Genomic DNA, 17,744 nt, shown 5'->3' on the forward strand with positions numbered 1-17,744 from the left:
AAAAAATTCTTTTTAAGCTGGATTTTTAGAAGTTGATCAAATCTTAAGTAAATTTAATGCATCAACAACTTAATGCTTCATTCAACTTTTTGTTTTGTAAAATCTATAAATATATTTCTAAACTGTCACATTTTTAAAGCTCCCACAAAGTTTGTCTAGACTTTTCAAAATCATTCATTGTTCATTAAATCATCATTACGCGTACACACACTTTCAATAACAAGTTTTTACTCAAAAGAATATGCATACACATATCAGCATATCTTTTTTCATATTAGCAGTAAATGTCAAACAAACTGTCATAATGGCATACATTCGAAAATTGTATCCATGATATCACATTTAATAACGTATACTTATGCAAATGCAAGGGCCATATCATATGCTTGTGAGATATATTTATAAGTACATCTACCTTACTTTGATTTCTGTTCATATACACAAAATATATATATATGTATATATATAAATATAGGAGGGCACAAACGTCCACAAATTTTTGCCCACGGTTAAGCACTTTGTGGTATACACACCACATATATACTAACATTCATTGTCCTATACCCATACGTCCAAATTCGTGTTAACATTAAATTTGCATACGCATAAACTCATACATACGAGTATACATATTTAGATGTGTGATTGAGCAACTGTGCTAAGTACTTACCATTGAGAACATGCACACGAACACTGGCCACATCTGCATTCGATGGTGCGCATGAATATTTCCCCGAATCTGCTAAGTCGGCATTTTGTATAAGCAGAAATGACGTGGTCACATCGCCCTTTTCGGTAATGACTGATACACCACCACGTAACGAATCATAATTGATGACCTGGTGAGGAGGTAGCATATGGTTAGAAAATGTAATGGATATACACTTAAAATATACAGAAAAACGTTGCAACTTTACTTTTAAATTGGGTAAGAAATTTTAAATAACAATTAGTTTATATATTAAAATAAATTCAAGTTTAATTTATGCACAGCTAGCCAACATCATTTTAAAATGATATTAATCTTTCGAGTCTAAGCGCACTACACATATTAATATGAAACTGGGAATATGATCTGAAGACTCGTGCCGGAATGCGATGCCAATTCTAGGTATAGGCCTAAATATTTAAACTCGCGACCTCCAGGTGGAACACACACATAATAAACTGCAACCTGAAAGAAATCGGATCTACTGATTGTAAAGTATTTAAGCAGATTTGAGCTTAAGTATTTAAAATGTGGGCGTTGCCTCGCCTCTCTCAGAAAAAAGTCCAATAATCTGTATAGAGATCGTATATATAAGTGGATGGGGAGGAAGGAAGCGAAAATAGGGAACATAAGATGAGGTAGCAAACTAACGGGAGAGGAAAGTGAAGTTGATGTGTGAATAGGAGTGAAAATAGGATATGAAAAGGTGGAACATAGAATGCGCATGGAAAGGTAGAAAAGCGGAGCGAGGGAAGGCGGCAAACAGTAAGGAAAAGGAGAACGGTATAGCGAGATGAGGCGCTAAGGTAAAGGAGTGAAAACGAAGAGTGAGAGGAAAACAAAAGAAAGAGAGTGGTTAAGTTGAACTGACTAGTAATTATGTGAGGTACATAGACTGAATGTAGTACTGCTACAACAACAACAACGACAACACCTGAATGTATACATTGTTTACCAGAATTTGTTTGACGATCAAATGGTACCCAACAAGGTACCAGGACTTACGTTGTAAAATAACTCCGTCCTCTTGCGAATACTAAAAGTTTTCTAGGAAATGACTTATAAGCTGCCTCGAGATATGGCAACTCTGCCGCTCCTAGTAGCTGGAGCCTAGACTTGGCGAGGGCAAGACATGGAAACAGAAAGTGCTAAACCGTTTCGTCCTGCAGCTTGCACTTGCTGCACCTTCTGTTATTGACGTGCCCTAGCTTAAAAGCGCGTGACGCTATAAGGCATTATCCAGTTACTATGCCCAACTTGAGCCTTAATTCTTCTCTCTTCAGAGATATGAGCAACTTTGTGAGTGTAAAGTCGTAGGATTTACACATTATATTAGAAATTTTGCAGCTCAACGTTTCTGTCAATACCTTTGCTACTCGATGGACCGTAAGCAACTCTTGCCTCCTTTTGATTTTACCCAAATGGATTGGGACATCAGGGGAATGGAAAGTATAAATGGGGCAACAGAAATAGAGGAAGCATATTAAAAAGTATGAAGTGTAAGAGAAAAAGGAAGAGAAGGAAGTTTTTTAAAAGAAAATCGAGGATGAGCGAAATAGAAGAGGGCCACGGACCGGGGTAGGATGTAGAAATAAGAGGCAGATGAAGAAATATCTCAAGAGAAATGAAAATGAATGGGAAAGGTGCATAAGAAGATGGCGTTTTGGGAAGAGGAGGCAGGAAGGAAGAGCAGCAGGTAGCCGGAGATCATAAGTCATGTACAAGCTGGAAGCAGGACGCAGAGAAAGAGGGTTTAAAAGGAAAACGCGAAAAAAGGAAGCATAACAGAAAAAAATCACGACAAATCACAAAAAAGAAGGTCCGAGCATAATATTATTTACGCGGATTCCATAAAATTTGTGCGCGTATTTTATTGCAGTGACCTTACAATATCTACAATGTGTGCATTCTGTGTAGTCCGTACACCGTTTCAAGACAAAGGGAGTCCCCTAGTGTGTTTTGCACGTCTTTCAAGAAACATCGATTTTCAATCTCAGTATGCAACCCATTTATGAAGGAATGAACTTTAGCACGAAACCATTTTTTCAAAATTTATTGTTATACCCAGCTGTACTTGTACACAGCGTATTATAACTTTGATTGGATAATGGTTGGTTGTCCGTCCGTCCGTCTTTTTGTCCGCTAACTCGATAACTTGAGCAAATAGTGAGATATCTTCACCAAATTCGGAATACGTGCTTATCTGTATCCAGAATAGATTGACATTGAAAAGAGCGAAATCGGAGAATAACCACGCCCAATTTTTCAATTCAAAAACGAATACCGCTAAGATAAAATTTGGTAAGTGCAGTTTAAGTGCGGTAAGTGGTTTTATGACGCAAAATATAAATAAAAAAAAATTTTTGAATATGGGCGTGGCACCACCCTCATTTGGAAGAAGAAAATTTGGAAGCTTAACAAGCCGTAAATCAAGAGCCGTTAAAGATATTACATTGAAATTTGGGAAATACACTATCCTTGCCAAATTATATAGACTGAGTAAAGATTAACTAAATCGGTTTAAGAACACTCTCACTTTTTCTAAAGATCTGACTTTAACAAAGTTTACAATAACTCTATAATATTTAACTACGTTTGACTTTTAGTGCCATAAGTTGGACAAAAATCTCCCAATCTGAACCAAGTTAGGCTCTGAAAATGAGCGAAATCGCCTGAAAGCCACTCCTACTTCAGCGTTTCGAGTACACTGCTGGATATGTAATATTCGGTTTCTCCAGAACTTATCCAAGGTGGATCCCTGAAAAACGGAAAATGGCCTGAGTTATTACGCTATTAAAGCCTGGGAACTAGCTAATATAGGAGGTTCTTATCGTCCGATAACTCTCCTATCGCCAGTAGCCAAGACACTTGAAGCCATTCTGATTCCCTACTTCAATGCAAATTTTAAACTTGCCAATCATCAGCATGGCTTCCGAAAATTAAATAGCACTACCACCACTCTAAACGCCATTAACACACAGATAAATTGCGGATTAAATCAAAACCCCCACCGTAGGACAGTACTCGTGTGAGGACCAAATATAAACCAATAATTTGGCCCACACAAAACAACCCCCCCCACAACACAGGATCAGTTACACAGACAACGCAACAAAAATAAAACACTACAGCAGGATGGCCTAGTGGTTAAAGGCTACTGCAGTTTCACCATGTGATTCACGGTTCGAATCCCGGTGAAACCTTTGATAACATTACAAAATTGCCTGATGATGATTACGTTGGCGGTTTTCAAAATGGGTCCATCGCAATATGCCAGTAAATGTTTCTTTCTTTTCAGTTTCTCTTAGAAAATATAATAATTGAAATTCAATTATTATAAGCCGGTGCTAAGCTCATGCATTCTTAAATATAAGTATAAACTGAACACACCATTAAACAAACTACATAAGAACACCATCAGAAACATTAGCCAACACAACACGAAACACAAACAACTCTCTGAAACATCGCTAGCGCAATAAGTTGCCGCAACAATCCACAGCAACACCGTAACCATGGCAACGCAACGAGCTAAGCTAGCAACATCAAGATCACTGGCTATGAAAAGGGCAACACAGCAAGACAGCAGGGAGTCAGCACGCGGTTGTGGTTGCGTTCCTTAGGAGAATGTCGTAGGCTGAGAATTGTGGGTAAACTGGTTTTGACCGCTCTGCAACGCTTTAGACCACGCTCGCTCTCTCGAAAGCAAACGTCATCCACCGCGTCGTGATCCCGCGCTCATCCAAACGCTAACCGCGGCAGAAGTACGTCGGCATTCGCAGAAGAAGTGAAACGCCAAACTTGTCTGTACCGAGGCTAACGGGTCTCACCTAACGGGACGGGAAGTGCGATCGTCACCTGAGCAGCAATTGAAGGGCATCTGAAAGACGTATTAGTTTTAACCATCGCCAGACAGTGCGTTTCATAGGAGAAAGCCGTGGGCTGAGGATTGCGGGTAAGCTGTTTTTGACCGTTCTACAATGGCTTAGACCGCGCTCGCTCACTGCTAAGCGAAGGCCCACAACGTCACAAGTCCGCGCAGCACACGACGTTGGCCATGGCAGAAATAGCCTATGCAAACATACGACGTTGACCGCAGCAAAGTTACGCAAGCATACGGCGTTGGCCGCAGAAGAGTTACGCAAACATACGACGTTGGCCGCAGCAGAGTCAGCGCTGTCGCCAGCCACACCAGAGTTACAATTACGCAGACGCACAGACATAAGCCGCATCAGAGACAGCGCAATCGCTAACCATAGTAGAAACACGCCGACGCAGGGCGTAACTGGGATAGATTTACGCATACCTAGGCAGGGGTCAGTAAGACGCCCTAACGGAACGCTCCTAAGGGGACACGAGTGACCGTCAGCCCACCACTAATCATATAGCAAGCATGAAATTAAGTGAACAATACGCACACTTTGTTATACATTTTATATTATAGTTTAAGGAGTTAAGCAATAAAGTGATTTTTTACATGAAAACGATTTGCAAGGTGCCCCGAAATACAAATTTATTGTAGACGAACCTTGGACACGGCGAGTATACCCCAGCAATTATTTAAGAAGCACCGAGGCATGGAAAAGCTTCTGATACGGTGCAATTCAGGAATTTAACAGCCAAATCAAGTATAATTAAACAAGAGGTGCCACAGTGTGGTGTCCTATCCCCACTTCTGTTTAACTTCTACAAATCAAAGCTACCTTCACCACCAGAAGAAGTCGCTATCGTTTCCTACGCTGGTGACTGCACAATAATGACCACAGGCTCAGGCCCAAAGATCGATGAACTTTGTAACAAAACAAAACAGCTATCTCCACGATCTCTCCAGTTCACAAACAGGCGTCGAGCCTCTATGCCTGGAGTTGCCTGGCGAATCTCTTAGTTATAGAAAAATAGCCAGAACTAGCAGAGGCGGAACGTACTCTCCTATCCAGAATCAACCCCAACATACAAAATGTATGTCCTGCTTGCAATGTGTCCTCACATGACACAAACCATCTCTTTAATTGTAATGTGGAACCAACGCCTCTAAAACCCCTCTCTTTGTGGTCCGCACTGTTTAAACAACAACGACTAGCCGGCCAGCGCGAATTTTGCAATTAAAATTTACATAAGTAACTTCCCGATAAGCTACAAGCTTGAAACTTTGAATATAGTTCAGAACCTGATGACAATGCAATAATAAGGACAAAATCACTGCTAGGTGGCGCAAGGATCGAGATATTAACAAAATTCGTATTTGTGGTCCGATTTCGCTAATATTTGGAAATCATATTTGACATACAGGAATAGAAACCGCTTTAGTAAAAAAAATTCACGCTAGGTGTCGCAAAAATTTAGACATTCAAAAAACTCGTACTTGTCTGTCCGATTTAGCTCTTTGAACAAATATTATATACAGTCCGGTAGAAGTGACATCAAAATACTTTGGAGCACATACGTTCAAATTTTGCTAGTGAAATTTTAGTATAATAAAATAAATAAAAAAAAATTTTAAGTTAAACGGTTTTATTGAAAGCAATACTTACATTAAGTAATAATAATACTAAAAAATAGAAAATAAAATAATTAAAAACAAGTAAGGACGGGACTGTCTTCGGCTGTGCCGAAGACTTCATACCTTTCATGAATAGGGCTGAACAATAATCTTATCCCATTCGTAATTTCCAAATAATGCGCTGTATAAGATAAGAAATATATAGTGAACAGATGTACATACCTAAACAATTTTAAGATAAATATAAAAACATGGCAAAAACCCCCTTATCTGACCGATGGGTTGTATGGGATATATATTATATATAGCCCCCATCGAAATGATTTTTACAGGAAATCTTCTATGATATATTAGAATATATATCACCGAGTTTCACGTTTATACTTTCTAAATTAAGGGAGAAATGGCCAAAAATCTTTCTATCTGAACGATCGGTTGTATGGGATATAACTATATATAGCTCCGATCAAAGTTATTTTTTCATGATATCTTCTATGATATATTATAATATATATCAGGGAGTTTCACGTTTATACATTCTAAATTGCAGCAAGAATGACAAAAATCGTCTTATCTGAACGATCGGTTATATGGGAGATATATGTTATAGTAGTCCGATCCTACCAGATCCGACAAATGTCTAATATAATACAAAAATACATTATTGTGCAAAATTTCATTGAGATATCTCAAAATTTGAGGGACTAGTTTGCGTTCAAACAGACAGTCGGACGGACAGACGGACGGACGGACAGACGGACATGGCTATATCAACTCAGTTCGTCTCCCTGATCAAATCGGTATACTTATTGGTGAGTCTATCTTCTATATTACTCAATGTTACAAACATCGGACCAACGTTAATATACCATTTCATGTTCATGAAGGGTATACAAATTTTTTAAGTTAAACGGTTTTAGTGAAAACAATAATTACGTGAAGTAATAATAATACTAAAAGCTCATCAATCTAGAGCGTTGATCAGACAATTAAATAAAAGCATTGGGCGCGTGAAATTTCTGAAAATGTGAAGCGTAGCATAACCTGATTAAGGTTCAGTTGACCTTACTTGTGACTATCAATAAAAATATGACGCGTCCAACGCTTTCATTTAATTGTCTGATCAACGACCTAGATTGATGAGGAGTATGATGACTAGCTCCTAGGACCTACCTAATTATTTTCTATATTTTAGTATTATTACTACTTAATGTAAGTATTGTTTTCAATAAAACCGTTTAACTTAAACATTTTTTTTTAATTATTTTATTTAATGAAGCGTCCATAAATACTACAAGACTCATAAAATTAATACACCTGAATAATTAAAAATTTTGAATAGGAAAATTATTTGCTGACGTAGCATATTGAGCTGCCTAATCTGCTGCTTTAATTTTTAAGTAGTGAACTAAAAAAAACCGCAAAAAAGGAAATCTCTGAAAAGTTATAGATTAATATCCCAACCACTTAATTCTTAATAAACTTCTATGAAATTCTTTCGTAATATCTCTGATTTGGCAAGCACGTTTCCAAAGCTAATTGGATTTCTTATTAAAAAAATGCAATTTTAATTAAAGTCATAAATTCGTTTTGTGAATGTAAAATACAAGTTCATTGAAGTCGATGAACTTCTTTAAGGCAAACCGCCACATTTCGTCTTGTTAATTATATGCAAATATTTATCTCCAATAAAGAACAGTTCGTAAAAACTTGGTGTGCTGATAAGAAATTATAAAAACAGAAAATTTAAAAAGAGCGCAAAAAATAATTTAGATAAGTGGAAAAACCTAATGAGAAAACGACACAGAAGCGAAGTCGAAGTGACACTTATGGCACTGTAAATATTAATTAGAATTTTTCATAGACGCCAGAAAACGAGAGGCAGTTTAAAGTAGATGAAATTCTATTTTACTCACATATTTACGTATATAGAGTTTGTAGTTAATATGGGTCTACCACGTTATCCCCAAAATCCAAATCCCCAAAACAAAATCCCCAAAACAAAATCCCCAAATCAAAATCCTCAAAATCAAAATCCCCAACACAAAATTCCCATTTTATGTGTAAAATAAATTCAAATTAGGTTTAAAATCGCCGCGACCAAAAACGGCTAATAATCCATACCAACTTTCTGCACGGTGATGTCTTTCTGCGTAGTACACGCTTGTTCGAATTAGAGCGACTAGCAGTCCTATATATGGATAAGTAAAAATATGTATTGCCAAAATGTGAATATATAGTTATACATACATAAATATGAATGAAAGAGGAAAGAGATATTGCTATTTTTTACACGGTCATGATGTTTACCATAGCACTGGGATTTTGTGTTTGGGGATTTCGATTTTGGGGATTTTGATTTTGGGGATTTTGATTTTGGGTATTTTGAATTTTGGGATTATGTGTTTGGGTATTTTTTTTCTTTGGGGATTTTGTGTTTGGGTATTTTTTTTTGGGGATTTCGTGGCACTCCCAGTTAATATTCATGAAGTTTTGCGGAAAACCCACTCTAATTTTATGAGAAACACAACACAGGGAATAATAAAGGTAAAACGTTTTTAAATAAAAGTGGAGTAAACAGAAAATCAAAAATAAGTCAAAAATTTGTGTTAGCCTTCTCTACTGCAGAAAATACGCACTAGAACAAACAGTTTGCAACAAAATATGTTTGTAATTAGGGTATCAACAAAGAGGTAATGTTGTTGTTGACAATTCAGGGAATTGTTTTTGCTTAGCAGATTTTTCAGCGAAAACGGGTTAACAGGATTTGTTGAAGGAGCGCACAAGCTTACAAAATTCAAATTTTTGATAAGCATATAAATGAAATAAAAAGAAAGCAATTAAATTGTTGGAGTGTGGGCTTTGTATAAAAAAAAAGTAAAAATGGAAAAAAAAATGCAAAAATTGATACTAATTAAGGATATTTAAAGGGAAAAATTGAACACAAGAAGGCTCTACATTTGCCTGTCAAAATAAGATGTGGCCGTGTTGCTCTCCATGCTCTCCAAGTTCGTGCTATGCATCGGCTGGATATCAATTGAGGAATTAGTGTCGAATTATTGGTTCGTTGGGCGGCCGCAAGGGTCTACTGGTAGCTTGCTCCACATACCACACCGACGGTCTTGGGTTCAAGTTGCGGGCAAAACAACTCCCAAAATTTAGAAAAAACTGTTTCAATCAGAAAAAATGACTTTATTAGCAGGGTCTTTCCTCTGCGGTAGCCATGAAAAGCTTTTCCGTGAAAACTTATCTGCCTTGAAGGTGTCGTGCGGAGTTGACACAAAAGATGTAAGTCGCGTTTTATCGATTCGTTATAGGATATTTATCGCCGAGTCAGCGGCTTCCTATGTGTTTCTTATTGGATTGTTGTTATCGATGGTTTACAATTGTTTCACAAATATAAAAATTAAGCTAATCGGTATCTCTTTCAAAATAAACCGATGAGAAGTCGATGATAAACTGATAGCAAACTGGTATAACAAACTGATAAATTTTTGATAATAAAAGCGGCATCTTTCTAAGACAAATCGATACAATTGTGGATAACACGCCGACGACAACTTAACAAAGCGACACATTTTTGATAGCAAATTTATAACATTTTGATAACATATCGATAACTTTCGATGAATAATTGATAAAATTTTCGAAATAAATCGATAAAAATCGAAACATTTTTAAAAATTATCGATAAGTTATCTATAAAGTATCGATAATTTTCGATAATATATCGAATTTTCAACAAATTATCGATGTTTTCTATAATATACCAACATATTTTCGATATATATATCGACGAATTTTCGATAAAAAAAGACCGATAACTCATAGATAATCAATAAAGAATCAATATAGAAATCAATTACTTTTGTTATCGATAAAAACCTTATAATTTATATTCGATAACAAGTTATCGAAACTCCATCGATAATACACGGATTACTCGTCAGTAAGAAATGGATAATCCGGCCATAACCGGTGCATTAAATCTTCGATAACAAATTGATAATAAGCCGGCCGGTTTCGCTTCCGTCATCGATTATCACTTCTTATTTGTCCTTTCTCTTCCTCTCCTTTTATTTTTTGCTTCTCTTGCCTTGCTTTGGCTACCGCAACCGTGATGAAAGATAAATCGTTGTTATCATTCACATCATTATCGGCCTTGTTTTCATACTGCTCTTCTTCGTACTCCTCTTCTTAAGTTTTATCTTTTAACATCTACTTTCTCTTTTCGTCGGTCGTTTCTCCTTTATATATAATCGATCATTATCTGATTTGCTATCCGATTACGTTCATATCAACTCTACCACATATATTATTGTCATATATCTCTACAATGTAGTGACTAGATTTACACTTACGCTTACATGCAGGGCTCCTCCATACCGTGAGCAAAGATGTCTAAACATCAAAAACTTGTTTCAGGGCCTATCTGACTCAGCTCCTTCCTCGGCTTTATGCTGACTTCGTATGTGTCACAGGCAGAAGCATACGAGAGCTTCCTGCATTTGTAATAAAGGTACCTTCAAATTGAAAAATTCCAAGTTTTGAGTATTCAGTGCACAAACAAGTTCTTAGCAAGATTGAAGTTTACTTATTTTTGATCTACCTTCAGTGGAATATGTTGCTCTTCGTCCTAGCTCAAAATGTATCCCAGTATTTAAAAATTCATGGAATGCCTTATTATCTTAATAAGCGGATTTTATTTGTATTTGCTATTTTGTATAACAATAATTTTAAATGTTTTGAATTCACAACTCAATTTACTTGCCCATTTCCACTTGCTATAAATATCTGCTATTTAAAGTCATACAAATTTAATTCTCTACAAAATTAGTTAGCTGTTGCTCAAAACTAACGCATGCCTTGAGAAGCTTCCAAATTTATACGCAAATCTATACGAATAAATATTTCTCAAAACTAAACGAGCAAGGCGTAGTCAATTTGTCGACTTCATGAAGCGAAGGATGTGATTATAATGAAGCCGACTTTATATTAAACTTTGTCTTTATCTATCGGCTGTGGGAGAGGAAGTGATGCAAACCACTAACAAACAACTACACAAATATCACACAACTAAGGCAAAAGGAAATGCCGGAAGCAGACAAGAAAAAAAAAAAAAAAACAACAGAAAATAACAACAAAACATTGAAACATAATTTTGCCACAATAAAATTAACAAAAGAAGTACAAAATTAAAACCACAACAAGTCATTGACTCGGGTAGGTTGTGGTTCAAAAAAAGCACTGGCATTATATCTATTGTATCTTGTATACTAAATCGGTTAAAGTTCATAAATATTGGCAGTTACTTAAAAAGTGTAGATACAGGGTGCGGCTATGTATTGAGATTAGAAATTTCGAAAATGTGCATATAATATTCGATATATTCGCACAAGATACAAGAGTAACAATGAGCTTTACAAAAACGCATATTGGGGCGATTTGCCATCATCCCTAGTCAAACTTGGTTTCGAAAAAAGCCGTGGTCGGCATTGTGGCAACTTTAGTGTAATTTTTTGCTACAAACCAAATTTGACAAAGGTTGACGGAAAATTATTCCAATATACAACAGAAACATCAACGGAACAAAACGAATGAGCTCTAAAATGTTATTTTTGGAAATTGACAACTAGCTTTTCCTAATAGTGAAGCAATGGCCCCTAAAATCAGATATAGTCTAAGAAAACAAATTGCAAATGTGGGTGCCTTTATCAAGCAATATCGTGTTAAATCCCAATTAATTATTTAGCAAAGCAATTGCAAAGTCCTGTTATTATCCATAATGAACTCGCTTTGGCGAATGTTTCGAATGATATTTTTCAAGAAATTTGAAGAGTCACGCCAGGGCACTGTTTGTCCCGTATTCCCATCCATTTTATTTTAACGGCTTAAATTTTGGACTTTTAAAAGGTTTAGCAGCATTTTCTGCCAAAATTTTACTTTGGTTCCATATTTCTGGACTAGCAACCATACTGTGGACTCTGATTGAAACCATCTAGTTTGATTGATTTTTTTCTTTTGTAGGTAAGCTTTTATACGAAGTGGAGCACGGATCGACCTCTTAGAATAAATCTTTTATACAGCATGATTGTTCGCAAAATTGGTACTAAGAGAGCTTATTGCCTTGATTGCCATAAGTGGCCCAGGGACCGTCCAGGGAAATAGTGAATCGGATATAGAAAGTGAAGATAAGATTGAATGTGAATGTAAGACAAGCTGGAAAAGGATAAAGAGAGCGATAGATTACACGGATATGGTGAGGAATAGGGTATTTGGTACTATGGTCGGTAACTGACTTGGCCATTATATTAAATATTTTTTCGCTTGGATTGGTCCACAACGGATCAATTGGATTCGTTTTCCGGAGTGAGTGAGGGAGAGTGAAGAGTAAAAAGAAAGAGTCACTAGAGTGTTAAAGCGAGGAAGGGGAAGGTCGAGGAAGGACAATAGAAAGGAACAGAGAGAGAGAGAGAGAGAGTTTTGAGGGAAGAGTGTTAGAAAAAAAGTGATAATTAAAACGGAAATATTAAAGAGTAGAGCATATACTCTGAAAGAATTGGGACTAGTAAAGGACAGGAGTGTGCATATTATAGCTGAACTTTGCTCGCATTACTTTTGCGAAAGAACAGTTAATTAAAATTTTTGGGGACCAATGGTTTAGGATGAATCCAGGATTATTCGCAAAGTTTTGATCTCTTTAATGTTGGCATATCCAAATGGAATAGCAATTATTTCTATTGATTCCTGTACCTGTGTCAGACTGGTCCTCTTTTTTCAGACCTACGGGAATTGACGCACAGGTTCTCTTCTACCCGTTACCGTATTTCTTATTCTTTTAAACTCTTAAACAAATTCTATTCTAAAAAATAAAAATAAAAAAGGACGATAATTGAACATAGGGTACTGATTTTTTCGCCTAAAAAATATTTTCAATTCCATTTCATTGCTTTATATTTTACCCATTTAGCTGTCGTTTTTTTGGTTCTCAAAACTGGCTTCATACATTTCAGACTGACCCCAACTATACCTAAAAGGTACATGAGGAGATCTTTTATGCCGCAATGAAGACAAAAGAGATCAATCGCAGACCACTCTCTTTCTGGATTAATCATAAGATTTTTGCACGGAAGTAACTGAAGGGGACGAGCAGAATAACGACAGGCAGACTGAGCAAAAATACTTCTTGAAATCAGTTTAAAATGGCTGGGTAATAAACCAAGGCACGAGTATGACAATGTCTGCCGGACTTCTTCTTCTTTTTATATCTTCTTTTTATATCTTATACACATATCTTATAAAAAAAAAGTTTGTCCATTCCTCTAGATATGTCGCTCATCTTGTCCTTCACTTTCATTTCTTAGCTCCCTTCACATGATAGCCTTTCAAAAAGATTCAGGCCGAGACTCTCTCGAAATTGTGGCGGACTAGCTTTAATTTCCTTTTTAAATCCGCAGAATTTTTGTTGATTAAGCCTTGCAGGGGTTGGAACCTGGGGCTTTCGGCATTACAATGTATTCCTACTTTACCACATTAGTAACTGTATTCTCACCAACTAAAAACAAAATTTTCAAGAAAACAAGTTGACTCATATTGTAAGCGTAAAAGCGTATGAGCTTAGAACCGTATCAACGTAGAAGCATTCATATCAGCGTAAAAATAAACACTGATATTTCCAAGAAAGAGGAGAAGCGTAAAGTACTTTTAACTGAAAACTTATTATCGGGAAAGAGAGTTAATGGGAGACAGTTGACCACCGTAAAGGGTTATGAACGTACACATACCGGTACATAAGCATAAATGTTACAGGGTGTAGGTATAAGAAACTTTAAGTGCAAAAGCATATACGTGTGAGCGTTACATATCGGCGTGACATAGTGCTTACAGTTTGTCACAAAAACAGTTTAAGGTAAAAGCGTGTTTGCGGAAAAGTGCGTTAGCGTACAAACGCATTAAGCTGGAGTCATTGGTGCCGTATGTCGTATCGCTGTATCCGTATCCCTAACGTAATCAGCTGTTTGTCGTTACGACGGTAACCCAAAACCCAATTGGTTGGCTACGATACGATTACGACTTTAGCAGCACCAATAATCGATTGCATTGATTCTCATAAGATTGGTCGAATCAGCTGTTATAAGGTTACCGATACGGTTACCGATAAAGCACCAATGTCTCCAGCTTTAGACTTAAAAAGCATTAGAATTAAAGGAAATCAGCCTATAAGCGTAAAAGCATTTCAGCTTAATGTCATACAAAGACTTACAAATTACTAACGTAAAAGTGTATCATCGCAAAAGATGCTTGCAAGAAAACGCATTAGTTTTAGGCTTGGTGTTATAAAATCGACATACTCAAATACACAACACACCCTGTATTAAAGTTTGCACTTGAGTAAAACTTTTTCTTGCTTTTGACAAAGCACACTCATTTAACTTATGTCAAGTGTGAGGAGTAATGGAAGAAACAACTTATGTACTTCAACTAAAGCCACAACATGACGCTGCCTAATTTTGTTTTCTAATCGCAATCAGAACATGCCATACTCGAAGCTCAATAGTAAATCGACGAGTGGAAAAAACGAAAAAAGAATAAAGAACAAACCAAAAACAAAAACAAAAAACAACAAACAAATGTTGAATGTAAATATGAATAACAAAGATACAAATAAACAACCACAACGCGCAAAAAAGCTGAATAATAAAGTAGAACAAGTGTAAGCGATGTCAAAGTAAGCGGAAGAGCCTTGACAGCCAGCATTGGCTGACTGCCTTTCATGCAAATATTTAATGTCGCACTACCATTGCTTTCAACTATGGCAATATTGACTGCAGCAGTCATATTAGGTAGCTAATTATGAGAGATTGTGAATATGGCGTTTGAAGCGATTGCTAGAAAATCGAAAGCAAAACTCATTATGACACTTGGAAAATTTTCATTGGAAATATATGGTAATTACATACCCACATATATATTTAGTACCCGCGGTAAATATATTGCAAGGTAAAATCGGTAAGAGGCAAATGACGTTTAAAAATTTTAAAACTCTTACCGTTCTCACATTTTTATTTTGATTTTGTTTCCATAACAAAAAATAATAAGCACACATAATTTTTTTTTAAATCAATGTCACATGCTGGCAGCATTTGGGGATAAGATTAGCAAATACTGTTGGGCACGTATAAAACAATTGGCCGGCCGATCTTCTGCAAAACTTCCCCAAAATATTCTCCCGATCTACATAACCCCCTCTAAAATAATTGCAGGTCTGACAAAACTCCGCACTCAGATTTCCCACGGAATATCTCATGATGTCCGAGCACCAGCTACATAACGAGGCAGAAGTGCCCCGGAAAAGAGATGTTGAACAAATAGTGCCTAATGAACTGTTCCCAAGTGGGGCATCCCAGTGGTCAATTGCTTAATGGAGCATTTCAGTAACCGCAAAAGAACGTACACTTCCTAAGGAGATGAGTGTGGAACCATGGATTTTTTCGATTTAGATGCTGTAGAGGGTTAAACATTTACTTACCCAGAATTATCCCCTCATTCATGCGTGTTCCCTTTTCGGTGTGTCTAAACATGACACCAACCGCTTATTCAACTGGGACCAACCTGCAACCTTTTCTTGGTCCAACCCTATTTTAACTGCTTGTTTCTTTGGCCTTATCTTAAAGGTTTTTGAGGAAAATTATTTAAGTAATTGGAGCTTATTGTGCTCGCGAAGACTTGTTATAACAATAACAGCAATACGATGGACGGGCTGGAAAGTTCACTGAGGTATTTAGATCTCTTTGCATTATAAATTGGATAATACGTAAGAGTGCTGCGCTGACTGAAAAAGACATCAAAATTGTGCTTTCCAATATCAGGTCTACCTGGGAAAGTAAACGTCTTTAGTATTTCAGTTTTAACAATCAGCTTCAACGAACGAGGTGAATCGCTCATTGCGAAAATGTTTTAAGTCCTGTTGGTGCTGGAAAGTAGGCTGCCTTCCGATGGTGGCAAATTATAGTCAATCGAAATGGCACCTCCGTTAAATAACAGCAAGGAAATTTTTGGTTTTGGCTGTTCCGTTGTGTTGCACAGGTTAGAAAATCAAGGTTTTACGGTCAGCACCATATTTTCTATTCTTCAAGGAATACTACCAAAAAACGAACTAGCCGGTACCCTAAATATACACACAAATTTGCCATCACTACAAAAATGTAAAGGAAGCTGCTAAGAGAATTGAAGCCTCCGAAGCCAGAAGAATGCAGGAAACCTGAGTTGCTAATAATTTACACAAGTTTTGATTGACTTTTTATAAATAATTTATTTGGCAAAAGTCAAACATACAAAAAGTTTTGTTTGTTTCATTATGTTTGGAGTTTCCACAAAGTTTTAGAAAGTGATCTTAAATTTATTTTAAAGATCAAAAAACCCATTATGGCAGCCGATACGTGAGAATGGTTTTACCTTCTAATATTTTTATCATGCTTAGTGCCTACTTTTCGTATTACCAAAAATGTTATAATGAAGGCTCTATGAACGATTGAAAATCAGCAAGCGTTAGTCGAGCTAATGAAGTGAGCTGAATTGTGGCGGTGTAACCAAAGCTGGAACTTCAAAGAGATTCGTTGACATGATACAACTTTCTTAATTTAAAATTGTTTAGATTTTTCATGACCAATCTTGTCAGAATGACTAAGGTTTTTAGGATGACCTTATTATTGTGAAACATAAGATTTCTCAACCGAAGAACATTATTAAATATGCATTAAAGCATATTTTTAATGCAGACTGTAAAAGGAAAAATACGATAACCCAAGATTGTTTTCGTGTTCCAATATATAATTAGCTCGCAGAGGAAAGTGGCAGGTTCGTCGAAATGCATAGGAGAAAAAACAAGTATATACTTTGTTAATGCGATCAGCCGAGAAGCTTTATAAACTCTTATAAAATATTTCATTTTGAAAGCCAAGTTGGATCTAGTCGAATCATATACCAACAGCTGAGTGAAATATCAACATATCAGAGCTGGTAGTTCCTCAACGTAATTTCTCATAATATTTTTAAGAAACTCACTGCCAAAGTTTTGAATTTATGCTCAGACAGGGCTTTATTGGACAAACTCTGATATAGGTGTTTTTGAAATAATTTCTTAGGTAGTGCGTTCTAATTCTGAAAAAAGGCGTTTTGCAAAAATTTGGTGATGTTGGCGCGTTTCCCCTGAGATGAGGTGTAGATATTTCACTCAACAGGCGATATAGGAAAAACTTTGTTTAAGCAACAACTTTGAGTTGGACTATTCCTCAAATATGGCTGGGACCAAAGCACACTATGAAATATAGCGTTAAAATAGTACGATCCGCCTGTAATAACATCTGCGTTTAAAATCATACTATACTACAGCCCAGAAAACATAGGCCAGCACCCAAATTCTAGCTTTCGCTTACGCTGAAACTCCATCTCCGAAAATCCCTGAAAAAGTACCAAGTTCTCAGAAAAGCATGCAATATTTAGTACCATTTGATCTTAAACAAAAACCGCCTAGGT

The 17,744-nt window shown here is 36.5% G+C and overlaps 1 protein-coding gene across 3 annotated transcripts in view; it reads right to left on the reverse strand.

Annotated features, from left to right (window-relative positions):
• The window catches only part of dpr6 (defective proboscis extension response 6), a 1,082,593-nt gene that overhangs the window by 297,545 nt on the left and 767,304 nt on the right, over positions 1 to 17,744 (reverse strand). For all 3 annotated transcript variants that reach the window (XM_067757584.1, XM_067757583.1, XM_067757585.1), the window contains exon 6: positions 671 to 839. In XM_067757584.1, the coding sequence (XP_067613685.1) occupies positions 671 to 839 (169 nt within the window). The remainder of the gene's footprint in view (positions 1 to 670; positions 840 to 17,744) is intronic.

Source organism: Eurosta solidaginis, chromosome 5 (genome assembly GCF_040869045.1).
Source record: "Eurosta solidaginis isolate ZX-2024a chromosome 5, ASM4086904v1, whole genome shotgun sequence".
NCBI classification, from domain to species: domain Eukaryota; kingdom Metazoa; phylum Arthropoda; class Insecta; order Diptera; family Tephritidae; genus Eurosta; species Eurosta solidaginis.